General features: G+C 46.7%; 1 protein-coding gene across 1 annotated transcript in view; it reads left to right on the plus strand.

Moving 5' to 3' along the window:
* Positions 1–7,253: 7,253 nt before the first annotated feature.
* The window catches only part of LOC311029632 (synaptic vesicle glycoprotein 2C-like), a 19,263-nt gene continuing 7,879 nt past the window's right edge, over positions 7,254–18,637 (plus strand). The window contains exons 1-3 of the mRNA XM_084034862.1: positions 7,254–7,383; positions 12,188–12,995; positions 17,927–18,107. Coding sequence (XP_083890988.1) covers positions 12,425–12,995; positions 17,927–18,107 — 752 coding nt within the window. The 5' untranslated portion in view covers positions 7,254–7,383; positions 12,188–12,424. The remainder of the gene's footprint in view (positions 7,384–12,187; positions 12,996–17,926; positions 18,108–18,637) is intronic.

Here is an 18,637-nt window from a genome sequence, read left to right on the forward strand (position 1 = left end):
AAGGACGGAGTGAGGAAGGGAGGGAGTGAATGAGTGAGTGAGTGAGTGAGTGAGTGAGGGGGTGAGTGAGTGAGGGAGGGAGGGACGGAGTGAGTGAGTGAGTGAGTGAGTGAGTGAGTGAGTGAGTGAGGGAGGGAGGGATTGAGTGAAGGAGGGAGTGAGGGAGTGAGTGAAGGAGGGAGGGAGTGAGGGAGGGAGTGAGTGAAGGAGGGAGTGAGGGAGTGAGTGAAGGAGGGAGGGAGTCTCACGAAAGTCTTGCATTAGAAACCTCAGGGTTGGACCAGAGCTGGATCTGCCTGATTGGCTCTCTGTGCCCTCTGCTGGTGCTGTATATAGTCACAGTGTGTATGTGTGTGTGTGTGTGTGTGTGTGTGTGTGCGTGTGTGTATGTGTGTGTATGTGTGTTTTTATCCCATCAAGGTGCAACAGCTGTGACACAAATCCTGACAACATGACATCCTTTTGGAAACGGTTGCCAGGAAACCAGCAGGAAGTGTTTAGTCAACATGTGATGGGTGAGTTTAATCAGAGGGCAGCACATGTCAATGTGTTTTAAATGTATAATTAATAATTATTAATAATTATTAGAGACCGAAGATAGCGGCAGCAGCGCCCTCTGGTGCCCTAATGCTGCTGCTTATGGGTGCTGACCAGCTGGTTTCTGTCCAGTCAGATGAGAAATATTTGGCTCCAATCTCCTGGTCGCCAACACTGTTGAATTTAATTTAAATTGTCGTAGATCATCTCAACACACACACACACACACACACACACACACACACACACACACACACACACACACCTGAAGATCTACAGGTTAAAAATGAACACAAACTTTAAAAAAAAAATAGCTGAATTTAAAAATCTAAAAAAATCAAGCAATGTAAGCTTCATGTAAATGTTATTTGAGACGCTGGTCATTTGTGTTTCTGCAGGTTAAACACCTTCACCTCTTTCAGCCTCAGTCCGCTGACCCCGCTGTAATAAAGTATGATTTAAAAGGCTCTGCATGGCAGACATGACTGAGACTTCACTCTCTGACAGGGAGGAAAGCTCAGTCCCCGGTTTTACCAGTAGGGGGCGGTGTGGTATTCTAGATGAGCAGACTGAACGTCTCTTTCACTCTTCAGTTCAGCAGCACAAACGAAGAAACAAGTTCGTGAAGTGTTTTTTTCTGTTTGCACAAGCAGGAATGTAAACAACGACACAAACGGTTCTCAGGCAGAAAGCATGTCTGACGTCATGAGTTTAAAGAGTCAGGGAAACATCGTCCATCATCTCTCGTTGTTGTAAACTCAGAGACCGCCATAGAATAATAATAATATTACACAATGTCACTGCATTGTCAGTATACTGCACATCTGGGTGAAGCAGTGGATTGTGGGAAGGAGGGAAGTGTGTGTGTGTGTGTGTCCTCTCCTCCCTCCCCGTCTTTAAACACACCAGAGCAGAACGCCGGCCTGAAATACAGCTCGTTTGTCAGCGGCGCGGGAACGCTTTGACCTTCCCGAGACAGGCGGGCTTTGCCGACTCAGCGGTTTCTCTTCCTGGACGAATAACAGTCGTGACTGGGAACGGTTCCCCTCGAAGACCACAGCAGGAGGTCTGGGAGCAGGAACCGGTTCATATCTGGAAAATAAAGGTTCAACATCCAGTACAGATGGCTCACGATGACCTTCTTCTTTTAGCAGGCCAATCAAATACCTTAGGGGTCCCTCCACCGGGTCTCTATAGGCTTTGGGGGTCCCTCCACGGGGTCTCTATAGGTCTTGGGGGTCCCTCCACCGGGTCTCTATAGGCCTTGGAGGTCCCTCCACCAGGTCTCTATAGGCCTTAGGGGTCCCTCCACAGGGTCTCTATAGGCCTTGGAGGTCCCTCCATCGGGTCTCTATAGGTCTTGGGGGTCCTTGGCCTGAAAACATTGAGACCTCTGGTCTACGATCCAGCAGAGCTAGCAGATAAATTACTTAGGAAACGTTTAAGAGGCTCAGAAACCGCGTTAAGGTCCATATCTACGTTTTCCATCTTGCTGCATTTCAGCACCGACCTGGAAGTTTCTAAAATCCTCATGGAGCTGAAGAGGAAACACCTCCACTCCTCTGCAGTGAACTGGGAGGACTGGTTTATTGCGCTGGGCCAGTAAGGGCTGCCGTGGGTACACTAACGGCAGCAGACAGGAGCCCTGATGGATGCGATGGGACGCCTCACGCCAACTAATCGCTGCTCGTTACCGTGGTGATTAAGAGAGGCTTCAACCCGTCAGCTCCATCCGGACCACACAAAAGTGCTGAGTCTTGGATTTTTCCACTGTAGCCGCCGGATATCCAACCGGCCGAGGAATCTCCCCGGCTGTGAGCCCGTGTGTGTGGGAGGGAGAAACAACGCCTGTTTGATTCCCGTCCGCCTCGCCCCCGACACGCCGACCTCCCAGTTGGATGCAGATGAGCTGAAAACGTCTCACACAAGGTTGATTTCCTGATCATCTGTTCTCGGGTTTTGTTTCTTCAGTGATTATTTTTGTCTGCAGGTAAACTGTCGTCACGGTAACACCACAGTAAATATCGTGATGCTACTGATTCCCTCTCAAACCTCAAACCACCAAAGAATCGATGCACCCGATTATTTACACGATGGTACTTTCACATTAAAGACGTTGTAGTTGTGTTGCTCTGCAGCTCCTCAACACTTACTTTAATACTTCACATCCATCACAGAAAACACCGGAACTTCCTTCCTTCCTTCCTTCCTTCCTTCCTTCCTTCCTTCCCTCCTCTCTCTCTCTCCCTCCCTCCTCTCTCTCCTTCCTTCCTTCCTTCCTTCCTTCCTTCCTTCCTTCCTTCCCTCCTCTCTCTCCCTCCCTCCTCTCTCTCTCTCTCTCTCCCTCCTCTCTCTCCTTCCTTCCTTCCCTCCTCTCTCTCTCTCTCCCTCCCTCCCTCCTCTCTCTCCTTCCTTCCTTCCTTCCTTCCCTCCTCTCTCTCCCTCCTCTCTCTCTCTCTCTCCCTCCCTCCTCTCTCTCTCCCTCCCTCCTCTCTCTCCTTCCTACCTTCCTTCCCTCCTCTCTCTCTCTCCCTCCTCCTTCCCTCCTCTCTCCTTCCTTCCTTCTTCCCTTCCTCCCTCCCTCCTCTGTCTCTCCCTCCTCTCTCTCCCTCCCTCCCTCCCTCCTTCCATCTCTTCACCTCTGGCTGACAAGGAGGGAAAAGTAATTAACATCACTGTCACTTTGCATCTATTCTCCTCGTTCCTAATGGAAGATGACAAATTACGGAGCACACATTCTATAACCGAGAAACACACACACACACACACACACACACACACACACACACACACACACACACACCGTGTTACTGCGTTTCAGGAGGAAACACAACGTCCACTTCCTCTCCACTGGTCACGTGACTAACATGTCATCAGAGTGTTGACTTATGACCTCGTACGTTTACAACTAGTTTTACACGGGACAGGAACAGAGGCCTCCTCGATGACTGTGTTTGTCTGAACGACGAGGAGCTAACAGTCTTTATGCTAAGCTAATCAATCAACTCCTGGTTGTAGCTTCATTGTCGCTCTAGAAGAATTGAATATTTATATATAATTAAAAGAAAATGTAAGTATTCCTTTTGTCCGTGGCACAGTCACTTCCTGTTGTTTCCACATAAAACCAACATTCTTCAGAATAAAAGCCTCGGCAGAGCTGCGTCGATGAACAATCAACACGATGATTATCCTGAGAATAAAAGTAAATTACATCATCACATGAATATGAAAGAATTGCTACAATCAGAAGAAGTCAGCGTGTTTACAGTGTAGCAAATTATATACATTATATATTATGTTACAAAAAATATAAAGACATTTGCAAACTTCATGGTCGACCCTGTGCAAAGATAAAGACAATTGCTTGTTAGCAAAAAAATCTCCTTTTTATTTATTTCTTTGCTTCCCGTGATGGGAAAAGAAAGTGAAAGAAGGGAGGAAGGTTAGAGCCCGGAGCGTTCTACAGCGTCATCACCAGGGTTCATGTCACACCGGCAGGTCGGTCCTTTAATGCTCAGGAACCCTCGGAGGGAAAATCACGACAGCACAATTTACAATTAATCTACGTAATCAAATACTTCAATAAATACGCTTTAGTTTAAAGGGTTCCGAAGCTTCAGGTGATCCAAAGAAACCCACGGATTGTTACACAAACTATCGGCCCTCGAAATAACCGTTTGCGTCATTTGGCATTTGCAGGTTTGCAGAGACAGAAGTATCCGCTCGGCCCCCTGTGACGACCTGGGGGGGCTGTGCAGGTCAGAGACCACGAGCAGACGTAACAATAATATTAGAGCTTGTTTACTGCATATATATATATATATATATATATATATATATATATATATATATATATATATATATATATATATAACATCAATCCATCCATCTTCAATTCACCTACTATTGTTGTCTCCTTCTAAAGTACTTACTCAGTGGTTTGGAAGTAAAAGCAAAAACAAGTAATTACCTGCTTCTGAAAATGCCTTTCACAAAGGTGTGTGCATGTGTCTGTGTGTGTGTGTGTGCAGTATGAGTAGGACGATGAGTGGAGTGTGTAATTACAGGGGAAACAAAGCAGAGCATCCTGATGCATTCCAGAGCAGAGCTCTCTAACAACGCTCTGTTCCGTTAAGGCGCTGAGACGAGGCGGCCACCGGGCCGGATAATTACAAATCAATTAAACTCCATATCACACACATCCCAGTCTGCAGTACATCATCTCAGTGTCCTCCCGAAGCTGCTTCATGGACACCATGGCGGCTCATTCAGAGGAAGGGAACGACGAGAGTAATTGAGTTTACAGTATTACAGTAATATTACACTTTAATATTAACATAACCTTAAATATTACAACTCATATTCAAAGTTGAGTAGGTAATATGTAAAAAAACCAGGGGCTTCGAACGCATCACTGAACCGACTAAGCCCCGCCCCCTTCGTTCAGACCTCGATTCAAAGCCCCGCCCCCTTCATTCAGACCTCTATTCAAAGCCCCGCCCCCTTCATTCAGACCTCTGTTCAAAGCCCCTCCCCCTTCATTCAGACCTCTGTTCAAAGCCCCGCCCCCTTCATTCGGTCCTGTTCAAAGCCCCGCCCCCAGAACGCCAAAGATCGGCAGAGTAAAATCAGGAAGAAAGCATCGACAGATGGCCGACTCGTTTGATTGGACGATGTTTTTACAGTCGTGCCACGGCCACAGATGACATTTTAAATGTTGTTTTAATATCAGAGCATTCCATGTTCATTGATATGGGTTTGTTACGAGGATTATAACAGAAAGTGTTTCTGAATAGAATCACCTACTCAACCTTTAACATCAAAGCGCCCCCTGGTGGCCAGTACGATGCAAACCAGACCTGTTGGAAAATTGCAATGGTTTGATCCGGGAACTGGACCTTTATGTGTGAACCTGATCCAGGATCACAAGACTCCAATCCAGGATCACAAGACTGTTCGGTCCAACAGTTCAACACATATAGTGTTATGGATTTTTGTGATTTTTCCCGATTTACATCCAATGGCAAACATTAGTGTGTGTTATTGTGTGTTAGTGTGTCCTCTACGTTGCACGACATCGCAGACTGACGTCTTATTTTCACCCATGTGACCTGAAAACCAGAAGATAACGGATGAAGAGATTCATAATCCCGACATCAGAACCAGCGCCGTTATGTTAATGCAGGAGCGTTTTAGTCCAGATGAGTACTTTCATGTTGTGTGTGTGTGTGTGTGTGTGTGTGTGTGTGTGTGTGCAGGCATGTGTGTATTCATTTCAGCCCCTCAAATTAAACAACAGCTGCTGGATAGAAATGCAAATCCATCTGCATAGCTTGATATGAGTGAGTGAGTAAGGGGGGGTTCTTCCTTCCTGTGATGCTAATCTGTGAGAGGAGCGCTCATTCACTGGACTTCATAACGGCTCCTCGGGGGCTCCTCAACACACACACACACACACACACACACACACACACACACACACACACACACACACACACACACACACACACACACACACACATACACACACAGAAGTCCGCATTGAGCTCTGGACACATTTAGCCTCAAACTTTAGTGCCGACCGACTTCTTCAGAAGGTGCAAAGGACCCTCCCTCCCTCCCTCCCTCCTTCCTTCCTTCCTTCCTTCCTTCCTTCCTTCCTTCTTTCCTTCCTTCCTTCCTTCCTTCCTTCCTTCCTTCCTTCCCTCCTTCCTCCCTCCTTTCCTCCCTTCCTCCCTTCCTCCCTCCCTTCCTTCCTTCCTTCCTTCCTTCCTTCCTTCCTTCCTTCCTCTCTCCTTTCCTTCCTTCCTTCCTTCCTTCCTTCCTTCCTCTCTCCTTTCCTTCCTTCCTTCCTTCCTTCCTTCCTTCCTTCCTTCCTTCCTTCCTTCCTTCCTCTCTCCTTTCCTTCCTTCCTTCCTTCCTCCCTCCCTCCTTTCCTTCCTTCCTTCCTTCCTTCCTTCCTTCCTTCCTCCCTCCCTCCTTTCCTTCCTTCCTTCCTTCCTTCCTTCCTTCCTTCCTTCCTTCCTTCCTCCCTTCCTCCCTTCCTTCCTTCCTTCCTTCCTTCCTTCCTTCCTTCCTCCCTTCCTTCCTTCCTTCCTTCCTTCCTTCCTTCCTTCCTTCCTTCCTTCCTTCCTCTCTCCTTTCCTTCCTTCCTTCCTTCCTTCCTTCCTCCCTCCCTCCTTTCCTTCCTTCCTTCCTTCTTCCTTTCCTTCCTTCCTCCCTTCCTTCCTTCCTTCCTTCTTTCCTTCCTTCCTTCCTTCCACCCTCCCTCCTTTCCTTCCTCCCTCCCTCCCTCCTTTCTAACTCAACACCTTTCAGATGTTTTTATCTTATTTTCTGGAGCAGTGAAAGGCAAGCAGACGGGGGGGCAGCATATAGACAAACAGCTTATAAACAGATTATTGTATAATAGATTTCATGAGAGTGGACTTTTGACTCGCTGTGACGCTGCACCGCTCTGTTGCTGTATCACAGGAGAATATGCTCACTATTGTTCAGAGGATACAGGCCTGGTATTGATTTCAGTCTGCCTCCTCCCCCCTCCCTCCTCCCCTCCCCTCCTCCTCCTCCTCCTCCTCCATCACACTCAGCCTCCCACCTCCCCTCAGCATCTCGTCTTCCTCGGACTGCAGCAGAGCTCCAAAAAAAACGCTGCTGCATCAAAGAAGAGGAGAAACACGATGCTCGGTATTTCTGTCGCTGTGTAGAGAGAGAGAGAGGGAGACAAAGCGAGGGAGACAGAGAGAGAGAGAGAGGGAGAGAGAGAGGGAGAGAGAGAGAGAGGGGGGACACCAGGAAGCAGCGACTCGTCGAGCTCGGTACGATGCGTCTGGTCCTCTGCAGCCTGTGAGTATTTTCTTCTTCTTTTTTTTAAACGTGCAGAAACTAGTACTTCACCTCCTCCTCACCTCCTCACCGTGGATCCACCTGTTTTCTTTGGGGACATTTGATTTTCCAAAATGAAACAGAAGAGATGTCGGATCCACCTGGTGATCGTTTTTCCTCCCTACGTTATGAATTAAATCCTCCTGCACGATTGACGGGAAAAGTTGAGCAACTTTCTAAGAGTTGTCCAGCTTAAGCATCATTAAAAATTCACATTTATATTTGATCAGATATTTATTTGTATTTATTATGTATATATTTATATATAATGAATTATATTTATATAATATATATTTATTAAATATATTTGTATCTATATTTGTGTTCACAGATTTTTTTTTTAATCAGATTATATTCTTGAGACATGCACTATTTATTCTTCATTTTTATTTTTTAATCAAATGCAGCAGTTACATAGCGTTTTAGTGACTTCCCCAGATGTGAGGTGTGTGTGTGTGTGTGTGTGCGTGCGTGTGTGTGTGTGGTGGTCGTCGTCGTGGAGGCAACCCCCGAGCTTCCCCCTGAGCGGGCAGAGTGGGTCTGCAGTGAGATGCACAGAGATGGAGAACAGCTCCATCCATTACTCAGGAGGATGTTCAATGCGGTGGTGTGTGTGTGTGTGTGTGTGTGTGTGTGTGTGTGTGTGTGTGAGTGTGTGTGTGTGTGTGTGTGTAGGGGGGGTCTGACTGCCCAGCCACGTAGGGAGGATTGATTTCCAGGCAGCAGGACAGCCCGAAATCTAATTATGGGACGCGACTTGCGTCAAAGCCTCGGCGGTGATTGATGCTCCTTCCTGTGCAGGGTGCTCTGTGGCTCTGCAGCGTGCACGCCGGTGCACGCCGTGCACGCCGGTGCACGTGGACACAAAAGGAGGGAAAGTGAGGGCTGAGTTGCAGACGCTGTGCGGTCGGAGACATGCAGCAGGTGTTTGGTGCAGATCTCACCAGCAGCGCGTGCATGTGCGCGTTCACGTCCGTGTTTGCGTTCAGACTTCATCTCTTTGTTCCCGTGTTTGTCATCTCGGCTTCGTCCCAACACAGAGGCATTTACCTGGCTGGCGTGGGTCTGCACCACACGTGCATCTGTCAGCCAATCAGGAGCCTGGACAGATGTAGCGAGTGCAACGTCATCAAGTCGTTAAAGACAGAAGAGTTTCCCAGAAGGCGTGTGGATGATCGTGGATTGATATATGGATTATATTCTGATACTTTCATGTCGTTCCTGTTCGAGTAAATTAGACACAAACGTTTTGCAGTAAACATCCACACCAGTGATTTAAGTGACTCGTGTGGTTTTGGTGGCATCCACCCCCCCCCCCCCCCCCCCTCCCTTTCTACTAAAAGGTGGCTACGCCATCTTTACCGTTATAATGGTCGTTAACGGCAACAGAAGACAGTCCAACGCTTTTACACATTTTGGTCTCTCGTTATCGATCACGCGTGTCGGAGCTCTACGTTGTATTTTAGGTCCCGTAAAAACCCAAAGTGTTGGTTTTGTCCCTTCTGGGCCACCGTAGGAACGTGGTGGACTCTGTGAAGAGGACCTGCTCCCTACGTCCCTCTATTATATTCCATTCATGCTAAGCTAATCCAACTGGCTGCAGACTGTATTTTCATATTCAACGTTCAGACGTGAGAACGATCTGCTGTGAGAATGTTGAACTTAATTCTGATTCTTTGAGTATCACAGAAATATGTGGCAAATTCTTCTCTTGAAAATTATGAGTGAGGTCCAAATGTCAAAAAAAAAACACACACACACTCACTAACACACACACACACACACACACACACACACACACACACACACACACACACACACTAATACACACACACACACAGCTGGCTGATTGCCTGTATGTAATGACGATTGTGAGGCTTTGCAGACTGCTGGAGTTCGACCAGCTGCTGTAGGGGGTCCCTTTGTGTGTGTGTGTGTGTGTGTGTGTGTGTGTGTGTGTGTGTGTGTGTGTGTGTGTGTGTGTGTGTGTGAGTGTGTGTGTGTATGTGTGTGTGTGTGTGTGTGTGTGAGTGATTAATGAACGTGCTGCATGGCGTCAGCGGACCATGACAGCACGACTGTGAGGGAAATCGTTCCTCTGCTGATTCAGAGCTCGCAGGACTTTTGTTTTTTGCTGATTGCTAAAATCACATCGTACGGATGCCTTTGTAATAATAATAATAATAATAAACCCCCGGTCACACCATCAACAATATGCGGCGGCTGTACGGGACGTTATGGCCGTTAAAGAGTGATGTTGGGAATGTCAGCGTTAACGGCCGCGTTACGAGGAGGGCAGCGTTCACTTATCACGAGTAATTAAATGTCAGCAGGAGAGCAGTGGCGTTCATATTCTGCATCACCATCGAGAACATGACTTTGAGATTCTCGGCGTGATTAGGTGCACTGAGACCAGGATCACACTCGGACCGGCCCATCATCCCCCCGCCATTATAAGTGTGTTTAGCCTTTAATGTGCTTTTATGAGACTAAAATTCATCTGAACATCTAAAGCTTTTAAAAGGCGACACAGTGTCATGTTGCAGTTTTTATACCTGAAAATAGGAAGATACGCTTCTAAAAAAGAAACACTTCAACACTGAAGTGCCTTAAACTGTCATTATCTCTGCTGGCCACCAGGGGGCGACTCCTGTCTGGTTGTATAGAAGTCTTTGAGAAAATGGTCCTACTTCTCTCTTGATGTATTATCTCAGTAAACACTGTAGACATGAGTTTATGGTCTCAATCTCTAGTTTCAAGTCTTCTTCAATCCAGCATGATATTAATTTAAGGTTTAAATGTCGGACTTGAGGCTGCAAAGTAGTTGTGAGGTGACGACATCCACTTCTTATATAAAATCTATGGCTAAAGGTTTAAAATATTAGCCTGTAATGGTTCTATCTTTCTTGAAACCTGCAGCTACTCTAAGACTCCTCCGTCTCTCCATCGATCTTTCTGACTCCGTAAGAAAAGCATTTTAAGTCATTTCAACAATGCTGTTCTTTTTCCCGGAGGTGTCATATATTTAGCCGGGACTGCACTTTATTCAGTACAACTATTTGAATTTAAAAACGTGAAAGCTGAGAGATGATGCAACCACATTATAAATATCTGATCCCTCAAGCATCGTTTCACTAAAAATACTAAAAAGGTGTAAAAATGCTTTGTTTTACCTTCATGCTTCAACTGAATGATGGCGGTCTTATTTCCTGTCCTGAAGCCGAAGGTAACACGCGTCTCCTCATCAAGTTAGTTAGAACAAACACACTTCCTACTTCTTTGCGTTGCTGCATTGCACCAAACTCTCTCGGGGGCTCCACGTTGCCCGGCGCCCGTTGTCCAGATGACGGATCCCCCGACCGATGTTTTATCTAATCCAGCGGAGCAAAGGTGAGCTGAAACACCATACATCAACCTGCCACCGTCTAGCTGGGGCCTCTTCAGCCGGTCTGGGCTCTCCACCGAGGCTTTCCACTCCACCGACTGCAGACACCGACACAGAAATGCTTTATTTTGGATTTACTAGTAAAAAAAATCCCGGCTACAAAACTAATACTTTTATAATCTTAAAATGATTGATATGTAATATGGAGGCAAATTGAATGTGAATCTGAATGTGTAGCTATAAACATCCACATAAATGCCCTGTTTTCTTCATTTGCATTGATTGCTGGGTAACAAATGATAGACATTAAAGGTTGAGTAAGTAATTTGGAAAAACCACAGACTTTGAACGTATTGTTGAACCGACAAAGTCCCGCCCCCTTGTTTTTTATGTTAGAGCAACCTTTAACTATAAGATGCAGAGTGTTTTCCGATTAGAAAGGCAATAAAGGTCCAGTCTGTAGTCTGTAATAGACCTGACTATAACAACGTTGCTGAAGGCCTCTGGGGGGGCAGCGTGGGGCTGGACTACGTCCTGCAGCGGTCTCAGGGTCTGGTGACGGATGGCTGGCGTCAGGTCCTCTGGGAGGCCGAGCCGGTCTGGAGCCCTGAAGGGGACTCGGTTTTATTGCTGACATGTGGTCCTGGTCCAGAAACAGGATCACATAAAAACCAATCTCCAAGAATGTAATGAACTTGAATGTGGGATACATAACCATGTTTGTATGATTGATGTCACCCTATTTCAGTTCTATTTGACTCGTCATCAGCAAACTTATAATGTGAGAAAAAACGCTGTAATCCTGGAAACACTCCAGAAATACTTCAATGACACGATTGCAATTAAGTAGAGTTTTTCTCGTTTTCTAGCAAACTGACCTATCACCATTACAGCACATTTTCTGTATAATTCAAAAATGCACATTGTTCAGTCGTGTTTTTTTTTTTCCACGACTGCACTGAATCCACCTTTCACCAAAATAATTGTATAAAAAGGCAACAAAACATGCAATTTATGAGCTGCATACAAGCTGAAAGCGTTTGTCAATATGTCGACGATGTGCTGATATGTATTTGTGTCGCTTATGAATGGCATTGCATTATATTTACAGGTGTCTCAGTCTGTAATATTTTATCCATGCGTTTGTATCGATGAGTTTCAGTCTGAAAATACTCACTGACATTTCCCAGTTCTCTTTCATTAAAGCCTTCGCAGTGAAGCGTTTCCACTTCATACATAGATTCATACTTTTGCATCCGCCTCGGTGTCGAAACGCTCTTTTGAAGTTCTTTTTCATCATGCCGAGAAAATACTGCAGTCATCTGTTTATGACAGTTGGCTTTTTTAATCGAGCTAAACTTGTTTTTCTCTTTCCAAAAGGCTGCTGGTCTCGTCTGCTGGTCTCTGACAGGACGGAGGATCGACGGTCAGGCTGCTCCGTCCGATGGAGTTACACTTCATTACTTGATCGTTAGCGACCCGGCAGCTGACTAATAAAATAAACTGCCTTTACGTTGAAGAATAAAACAGGTACCTGACACTTGTAGCTCTCAGTGGAATAAATCTCATTAGATTAGAAGTAAAAGACTCTTAGTGCCAGATTCCCCTCGCAGCAAGATGGATGAAACACACAACAGGACTTCCTTGGCGAAAGGTGCCAAGGACATCGCCAAGGAAGCCAAGAGGCACGCCGCCAAGAACCTCAGCAAGGCTGTCAATCGAGCCTCCGACGAATACTCCACTCACCGCAGCTACAACCGCTTCCAGAACGAAGACGAGGAGGAGGACCAAGATGGCCGCTACGCCAACGATGACGAGGAGGAGGACGCAGCCTCCAGTGACGCCACGGAGGGCCACGACGACGAGGACGAGATCTACGAGGGCGAGTACCAGGGCGTGCCGGATGGGAAGCAGCGGGAGGGCCGGGTGGCGCTGGGCCAGCCGATCTCCGACGGCCTGAAGAGCAGCAAGGAGCTGGAGAGCGAGCGGCAGTCGGATGAGGAGGAGCTCGCCCAGCAGTACGAGCTCATCATGCAGGAGTGCGGCCACGGCCGCTTCCAGTGGCAGCTGTTCTTTGTGCTCGGCCTGGCGCTCATGTCGGACGGCGTGGAGGTGTTTGTGGTGGGCTTCGTCCTGCCCAGCGCTGAGACCGACATGTGCGTCCCCAACTCCGGCGCCGGATGGCTAGGTAAGAGTTTACATTGTGTTTGATCATCGTCCATCCTGGCTACAGTGATGTAGAAGTGTACTCCGGTGCACTGTGACATCACTGTTATAGAGAAAATACGATTTTAAATCAGGTTTCATGCATTTTATCTGAAAGCATCATATTAACAGTTTTAATTGGATTGTAGAGTGCTTAAAGTGAAGGAAAATGAATAAAGTGTAAAGCGTAACGTGTAAAGCGTAAAGCGTAAAGCGTAAAGTGCAAAGTGCAAAGCGTAAAGCGTAAAGAGCAAAGTGTAAAGCGTAAAGCGTAAAGCGTAAAGAGCAAAGTGTAAAGTATGAAGCGTAAAGCGTAAAGTGCAAAGCGTAAAGCGTAAAGCGTAAAGAGCTAAGTGTAAAGTATAAAGTGTAAAGCGTAAAGAGCTAAGTGTTAAGTATAAAATGTAAAGCGCTTCACGTCATCAGGAATTCTCTGAATCTGTACGTTAGCTGTCTGAGATTGTTGTTGTTGTTGACAATAATCCTGACGATATCATTCGCGAGTGACGGCGAGGAATCCTGACTTTTAGCTACGGTGAGCCATCAGGAATCCGTCTGGCGCCGCTTGCAGAAGTAAAGGTCTGCAGGCGAGGGAGGGATTCCCACCTGGCCGAAGTAAAACATATGAAGTGACAGGTGGGCGTGTTTATTATGATGAAATGAGTGGACTCCGCATCCGGCTGACGACCTGCGTGGTCGTGCTGCAGACATGTGACGGTGATCTTGTTGCTTTCGGAGCTGGCCGGCAGGTTGTCATGGCGCCAGGCATGGATGATCTCTCCCACACGGATGTGTGTTTGCAGGCTGGCTTCATTACTGGTCTCATTAATATCAAAAATAGCTGCGTATCGAAAATGTTGTGTGGGTGTCCACGCCTGGTGGACACCCACACAACAAGATAAAAGCATATGATAAATGTAAAAATAAAAGTTTGACCTGTTAATCATGGTTCCCAGATAAATATTGAACACTTTTATTTTATATGATTGTGTGGTTTCATAACCCAGAAGTGAAAGCATACTTTGTTTGTGGGAATAGGATGGTTTATTATTCACCCAGATTTATTCTGACTCATCTCTCAGTGGGAGACCGAGAGAATGAGTCATTTCACCAACTCACATATAAATAAAAGATTTGTTGAGACCCAGACGCACCGAAACGACATGGACACGCCAACAAAGCCGAGCATTTCACTCCTCATTGAATGAGAAGCATTTTCCAAAAGGTTTTTTTATTAATTTTTTTGTATTCCCGAGGGGTTTAAAAAACAAAAACAAATGAATAGCCAAATCATTTCTTTTTAGAATCCAAACATAGCGAAAGAATTCGACTGCGTATCGCTAACTAACGTCCCATGAATGTACATTTATGTTTGTAATGAATCATCCCAACGTGTGCAACGCCTCGTTCAGGTCCTTAGGGTGATGATGTTGATGCTTATTGTTGGTTACACTTGTTGTCATAGCAACGGCAAACATCTGGTCTTAGTGGAACCAAATTGTGATTTTATGGTAAACACCCATTAGAGGACAATTTAGCCCAAACTCGCAAATTTGCAACTTTTTGCGACTAATTCGCTGTCGTAAAGGAACGAATAACCGAAACCTCCAATTTCGGCTTCCAGCCCGACGTGAACCCAATGACCATTTTCCATTTCTCCTCTCATGTGCTGATTCATTCGATCCCAACAGCCAATCAGAGTGACTTTTCAAATTCAACGTGCTGAATCGGTGGGAAAAAAAGTGCAGAGTAATGCAGAACACGAAGCAATCAAACCACGGCATGGCGTTGGCGTGGTGTTGGCGTGGCATTGGTGTTGGTGTGGCATTGGCGTGGCGTTGGCGTAGCGTTTGCGTGGCGTTGGCGTGGCGTTGGCGTGGCGTTGGCGTGGCATTGGCATGGTGTTGGCGTTGGCGTGGCTTTGGCGTGGCGTTGGCGTTGCCGTGGCTTTGGCGTGGCGTTGGTGTTGGCGTGTCTCTGGAGGAATAAACGTAGACGTTCTGTGGAGGTCGATGACTCATGAATGACATAACGTCACCGTTACAATCTGCATGATGGAGTGTGTGTGAGCTCTAATGGGCTCTGAATAATTCATTCACAGTAAATGATCTGTTATTGCTGAAGTCCAGTAGATGAGTGCAGGAACACAGTAGCAGACTGGACGTCGATGAGGTTCTGGATCAGGTTCTGGATCAAGTTCTCTGTGTGTCAACAACAACGTACACACAAGTACATATCATGGAAAAGGGGTTTTCCAGCCACGTCAGGAGGGATTACTGCCAGTGTGTGTGTGTGTGTGTGTGTGTGTTTGGTCTGAGTCTCACTGACACCTTCAGTGTGAAATGATCTGCAGTAACGGGAGGATAACGCTGCTTTGACTTTGCAACCGGAACAAGAAGAGATTTCATCCTGTGGTTAAAGTTTCAGCACCAAACCGACTCAAATGTGACGAACCAAGTTAAAAACCCTCCTACTTGAAAGACTTTCGACATTTCTGGTTCAATTGATCTGATCACATTCAAAGCTTAACAGCTATGAGTTGCATCCTTCTCTGAATTCCTAGCTAACTGTAATTGTGTCTTGAATGTGTCTCTGAGGAGGCGCCGTCTTCCTCCTGATCTGCTGATCGGATGAAGAATTGATCGTTCCGCCTCGGTGACGGCGGTTTTCATCTTGCCAGCAGATGTTTTTCATGTCTAATTTCTGTAAACACGTTGGGTAAAAGTGTTCCGGCTGAACGGTGATGTTATTAAAACAAATCAGCAGGTGTCGTGTGATTAAAACCAAAGGAATGTGCCGTTCTCCCGGGGGTCCACCCCCCCTCCCCTGTACGCCACCTGTCAATCACACAGGGGTCTTCTGGGAAATCCCCCGCCGTCGCTCTCCTCTGGTCCGTGCCGGAACGAGAAAGCGGAGCTAATTACTGCAGAGAAGAAGAACGTGGGTGAATAATGAGAGCGTGGACGGCGTCTGCTGGGAGCCTGGTGAGGGATCAGCGCTGTGGTCCAGCGGGACGGGTTGCTACGTTGTGGTATCATACCACTGGTTTTCTACATGTGTTTAAAGGTGTAATGTCACACGGGGCAGCACTTCTGCTACTCAATCTAAATTTGTAGTCATCATTTATAAAAACTACAAAGACCACCAGGGCAAGAAAACACACAATCCGACCAAATGAAACTCTCACGAGATGGTCGTAATCGTACGACTGCGTAGTAGGGCCACTGTAACTTTTTTTTTAAAAGTAGCAAATTTGCGAGTTTATTCTGATGCTAACAAACGGCATCTATGCTAGCTAACGTCCCATGAATGTACATGTATGTTTCTAATGAATCCATGACGTGTGACATCACCTCGTTAAGGTCCTTAGGGTGATGATGTTGATGCTTATTGTTGGTTTTATTCATATGAGGAAAAACTGTCATCTTATGGGTGTTTATTGATCAGGGTGGTTGGGCTAAGATGCTAGCGGTAGCTTCCACTTGTTGCCATAGCCAACGTAAACAAGTTGCTAGGTTCCGCTAACACTGGATGTTTGTCGTTGCTATGACAACTAGTGAAAGCTGGCTGTTTTCTCTGGATATTGCCCCCTCTCTCTCGGCTTCAGGTTTAGTGAAGTGCCAGATGGATCGGTGCTACATTTGGTGAGAGACATTCATGGCTCCCAGAGGATGCATCCTCACGGCGTTGTTGGTCCCCTCGGAGAGCTTCACACCACAAAGGGACGTCCCTCAGCTGTTGTTGCTTTTAATAAAGACGCTCTGGTCGTATTGTTCTCCGTCTTATCAGCACATTACAACCCCGGGTTTTCAGCGGTGGACAGATTCAGTGGCGATTGTGCTGCAGGAGCCGACAGTTAAACACAGCTATTGTCCCTAAGCTCCGCCCCCTCTCCCTCATTTACATAAAAGCCCTGCAGTCTTGATGCTTGTGAAGGTTGTAAAGGTCTGACCTGAGTTTGAACTCCAAAATCCAATCTCAGAAATCTTCTTAATGCGTCTCAGATGCCCCATCACTCCCCCCCTCCCTAACTCCCCCCCTCCCCCTTTATTACAGATACAAAGCCAGGGAGCAGATAGCATCACCTCGAGTCCACGGCTTCACCGTGTCACCGTGTTTGTACACGCAGTGTTTTGGATATTTGGCCATTGTGGCCGGCTCTTTTACATCCTGCAGCCAATCAGTGAGCTCCCCTGCGGCGGTGGCGATGCGTAGAAAGATCCGGCGGCTGTCACACCTGTAATGAATCACCGGCTCTCAGCCTCACGTCTGTGCAGCGTGATAAGACCTCCTCCTCCCAGTGTATCGGCCCCATCGCCGCCAACACCAGGAAATAGAAAAGAAAGGCTTCTTTTTTCCTCCGTCTGCGTTCCCCCCCCCCACAATGCATTAGCATTTTTATTAGCACGTAGAGAGTTATTTACTGGCCTGACAACCCCTCCACCCGTCTCCACCCGTCTCCCCCCGTCTCCACCAGACCCCTCCTTCATGCTGCATGGTTGGCGTGGACAGGAAGAGAAACGACCCGACTTCCTGCTGCAGCAGACGGAGGCTCGGATTTAATGCAGCGCCGCGAGGTCGATCACGAGGTCGATGCCGCGAGGTCGATGCCGCCGTTTCCCCCCGTCACGTTCAGACAGATAGACTTGTTTCAGGGAGTCAAAACTACTCTTTTTCTGCACCCTCATTAGAGGGTATATATATATATAGAAGTGTGCAGATGATTGATTATTGTGTATATAATTTGTATTCTTGTATTTTGAATATAATGAGTTTACTTTCTGCATCTGTATTAAAACAATGAAAATGAGATGACACATGATATCTGAAATATTCCCATGAGCCCCTGACTCATGCGTGTGATGTGAATGTACAGGCGGGTTGCCGGTTGAGATCCCCCTCTGCTGTTTGCAGGCAGCATCGTGTACCTGGGCATGATGTTCGGGGCGTTCTTCTGGGGCGGGCTGTCCGACAAGGTGGGCCGCAAGCAGTGCCTGCTGATCTCCATGTCCGTCAACGGCTTCTTCGCCTTCCTGTCCTCCTTCGTGCAGGGCTACAGCATGTTCCTCGTCTGCCGCATGGTCTCCGGCTTCGGGTGAGTTCCCCCCCGCCCTGATTGGTTCCTTCCCTCCTCCAAAGTCAAAGCCAACGACGCTGTCTGGACTTTAAAAGTGTTTTCTTTTATTCACCACTAACTCTCCTTCGTTCTTCTAACGTTTGTATCAGAGTGGAACAGAAACAGCTTCTACCTTCATGGTTTCAATCAATCTCTAATTAGGAGATTCACACTGCATAAGGTGGTGAACAAGACTTCTGATTGGTTTAAATCTCTCCTTTTAAAGGAAACGCTGGGTTGTCCAACTAAAATACCATCCAGCATCCAATGCTGTTGAACTCTGTCGTCTCATTAATTTTTACCTCGTTAACTTTGCTGCAGTAAGTTGTCTCCACAAATAAAAACAAAATGTAAACGTGTCGTTGCATGGCCTTCACACAGAAATGACTGAAGATAAAGTTTATAGCAACAAATAGTCATTTAGGACAAGGTTGAAATACTCATTCTGACATCTGAACGTTTCCTTCCTAAAGTCACAAACAATGGAAATGCAGAGAACAAAGAAGCTC

The sequence above is a fragment of the Eutrigla gurnardus genome (genome assembly GCF_963514095.1).
Source record: "Eutrigla gurnardus genome assembly, chromosome: 19".
In the NCBI taxonomy this organism is placed as follows: Eukaryota; Metazoa; Chordata; class Actinopteri; order Perciformes; family Triglidae; genus Eutrigla; species Eutrigla gurnardus.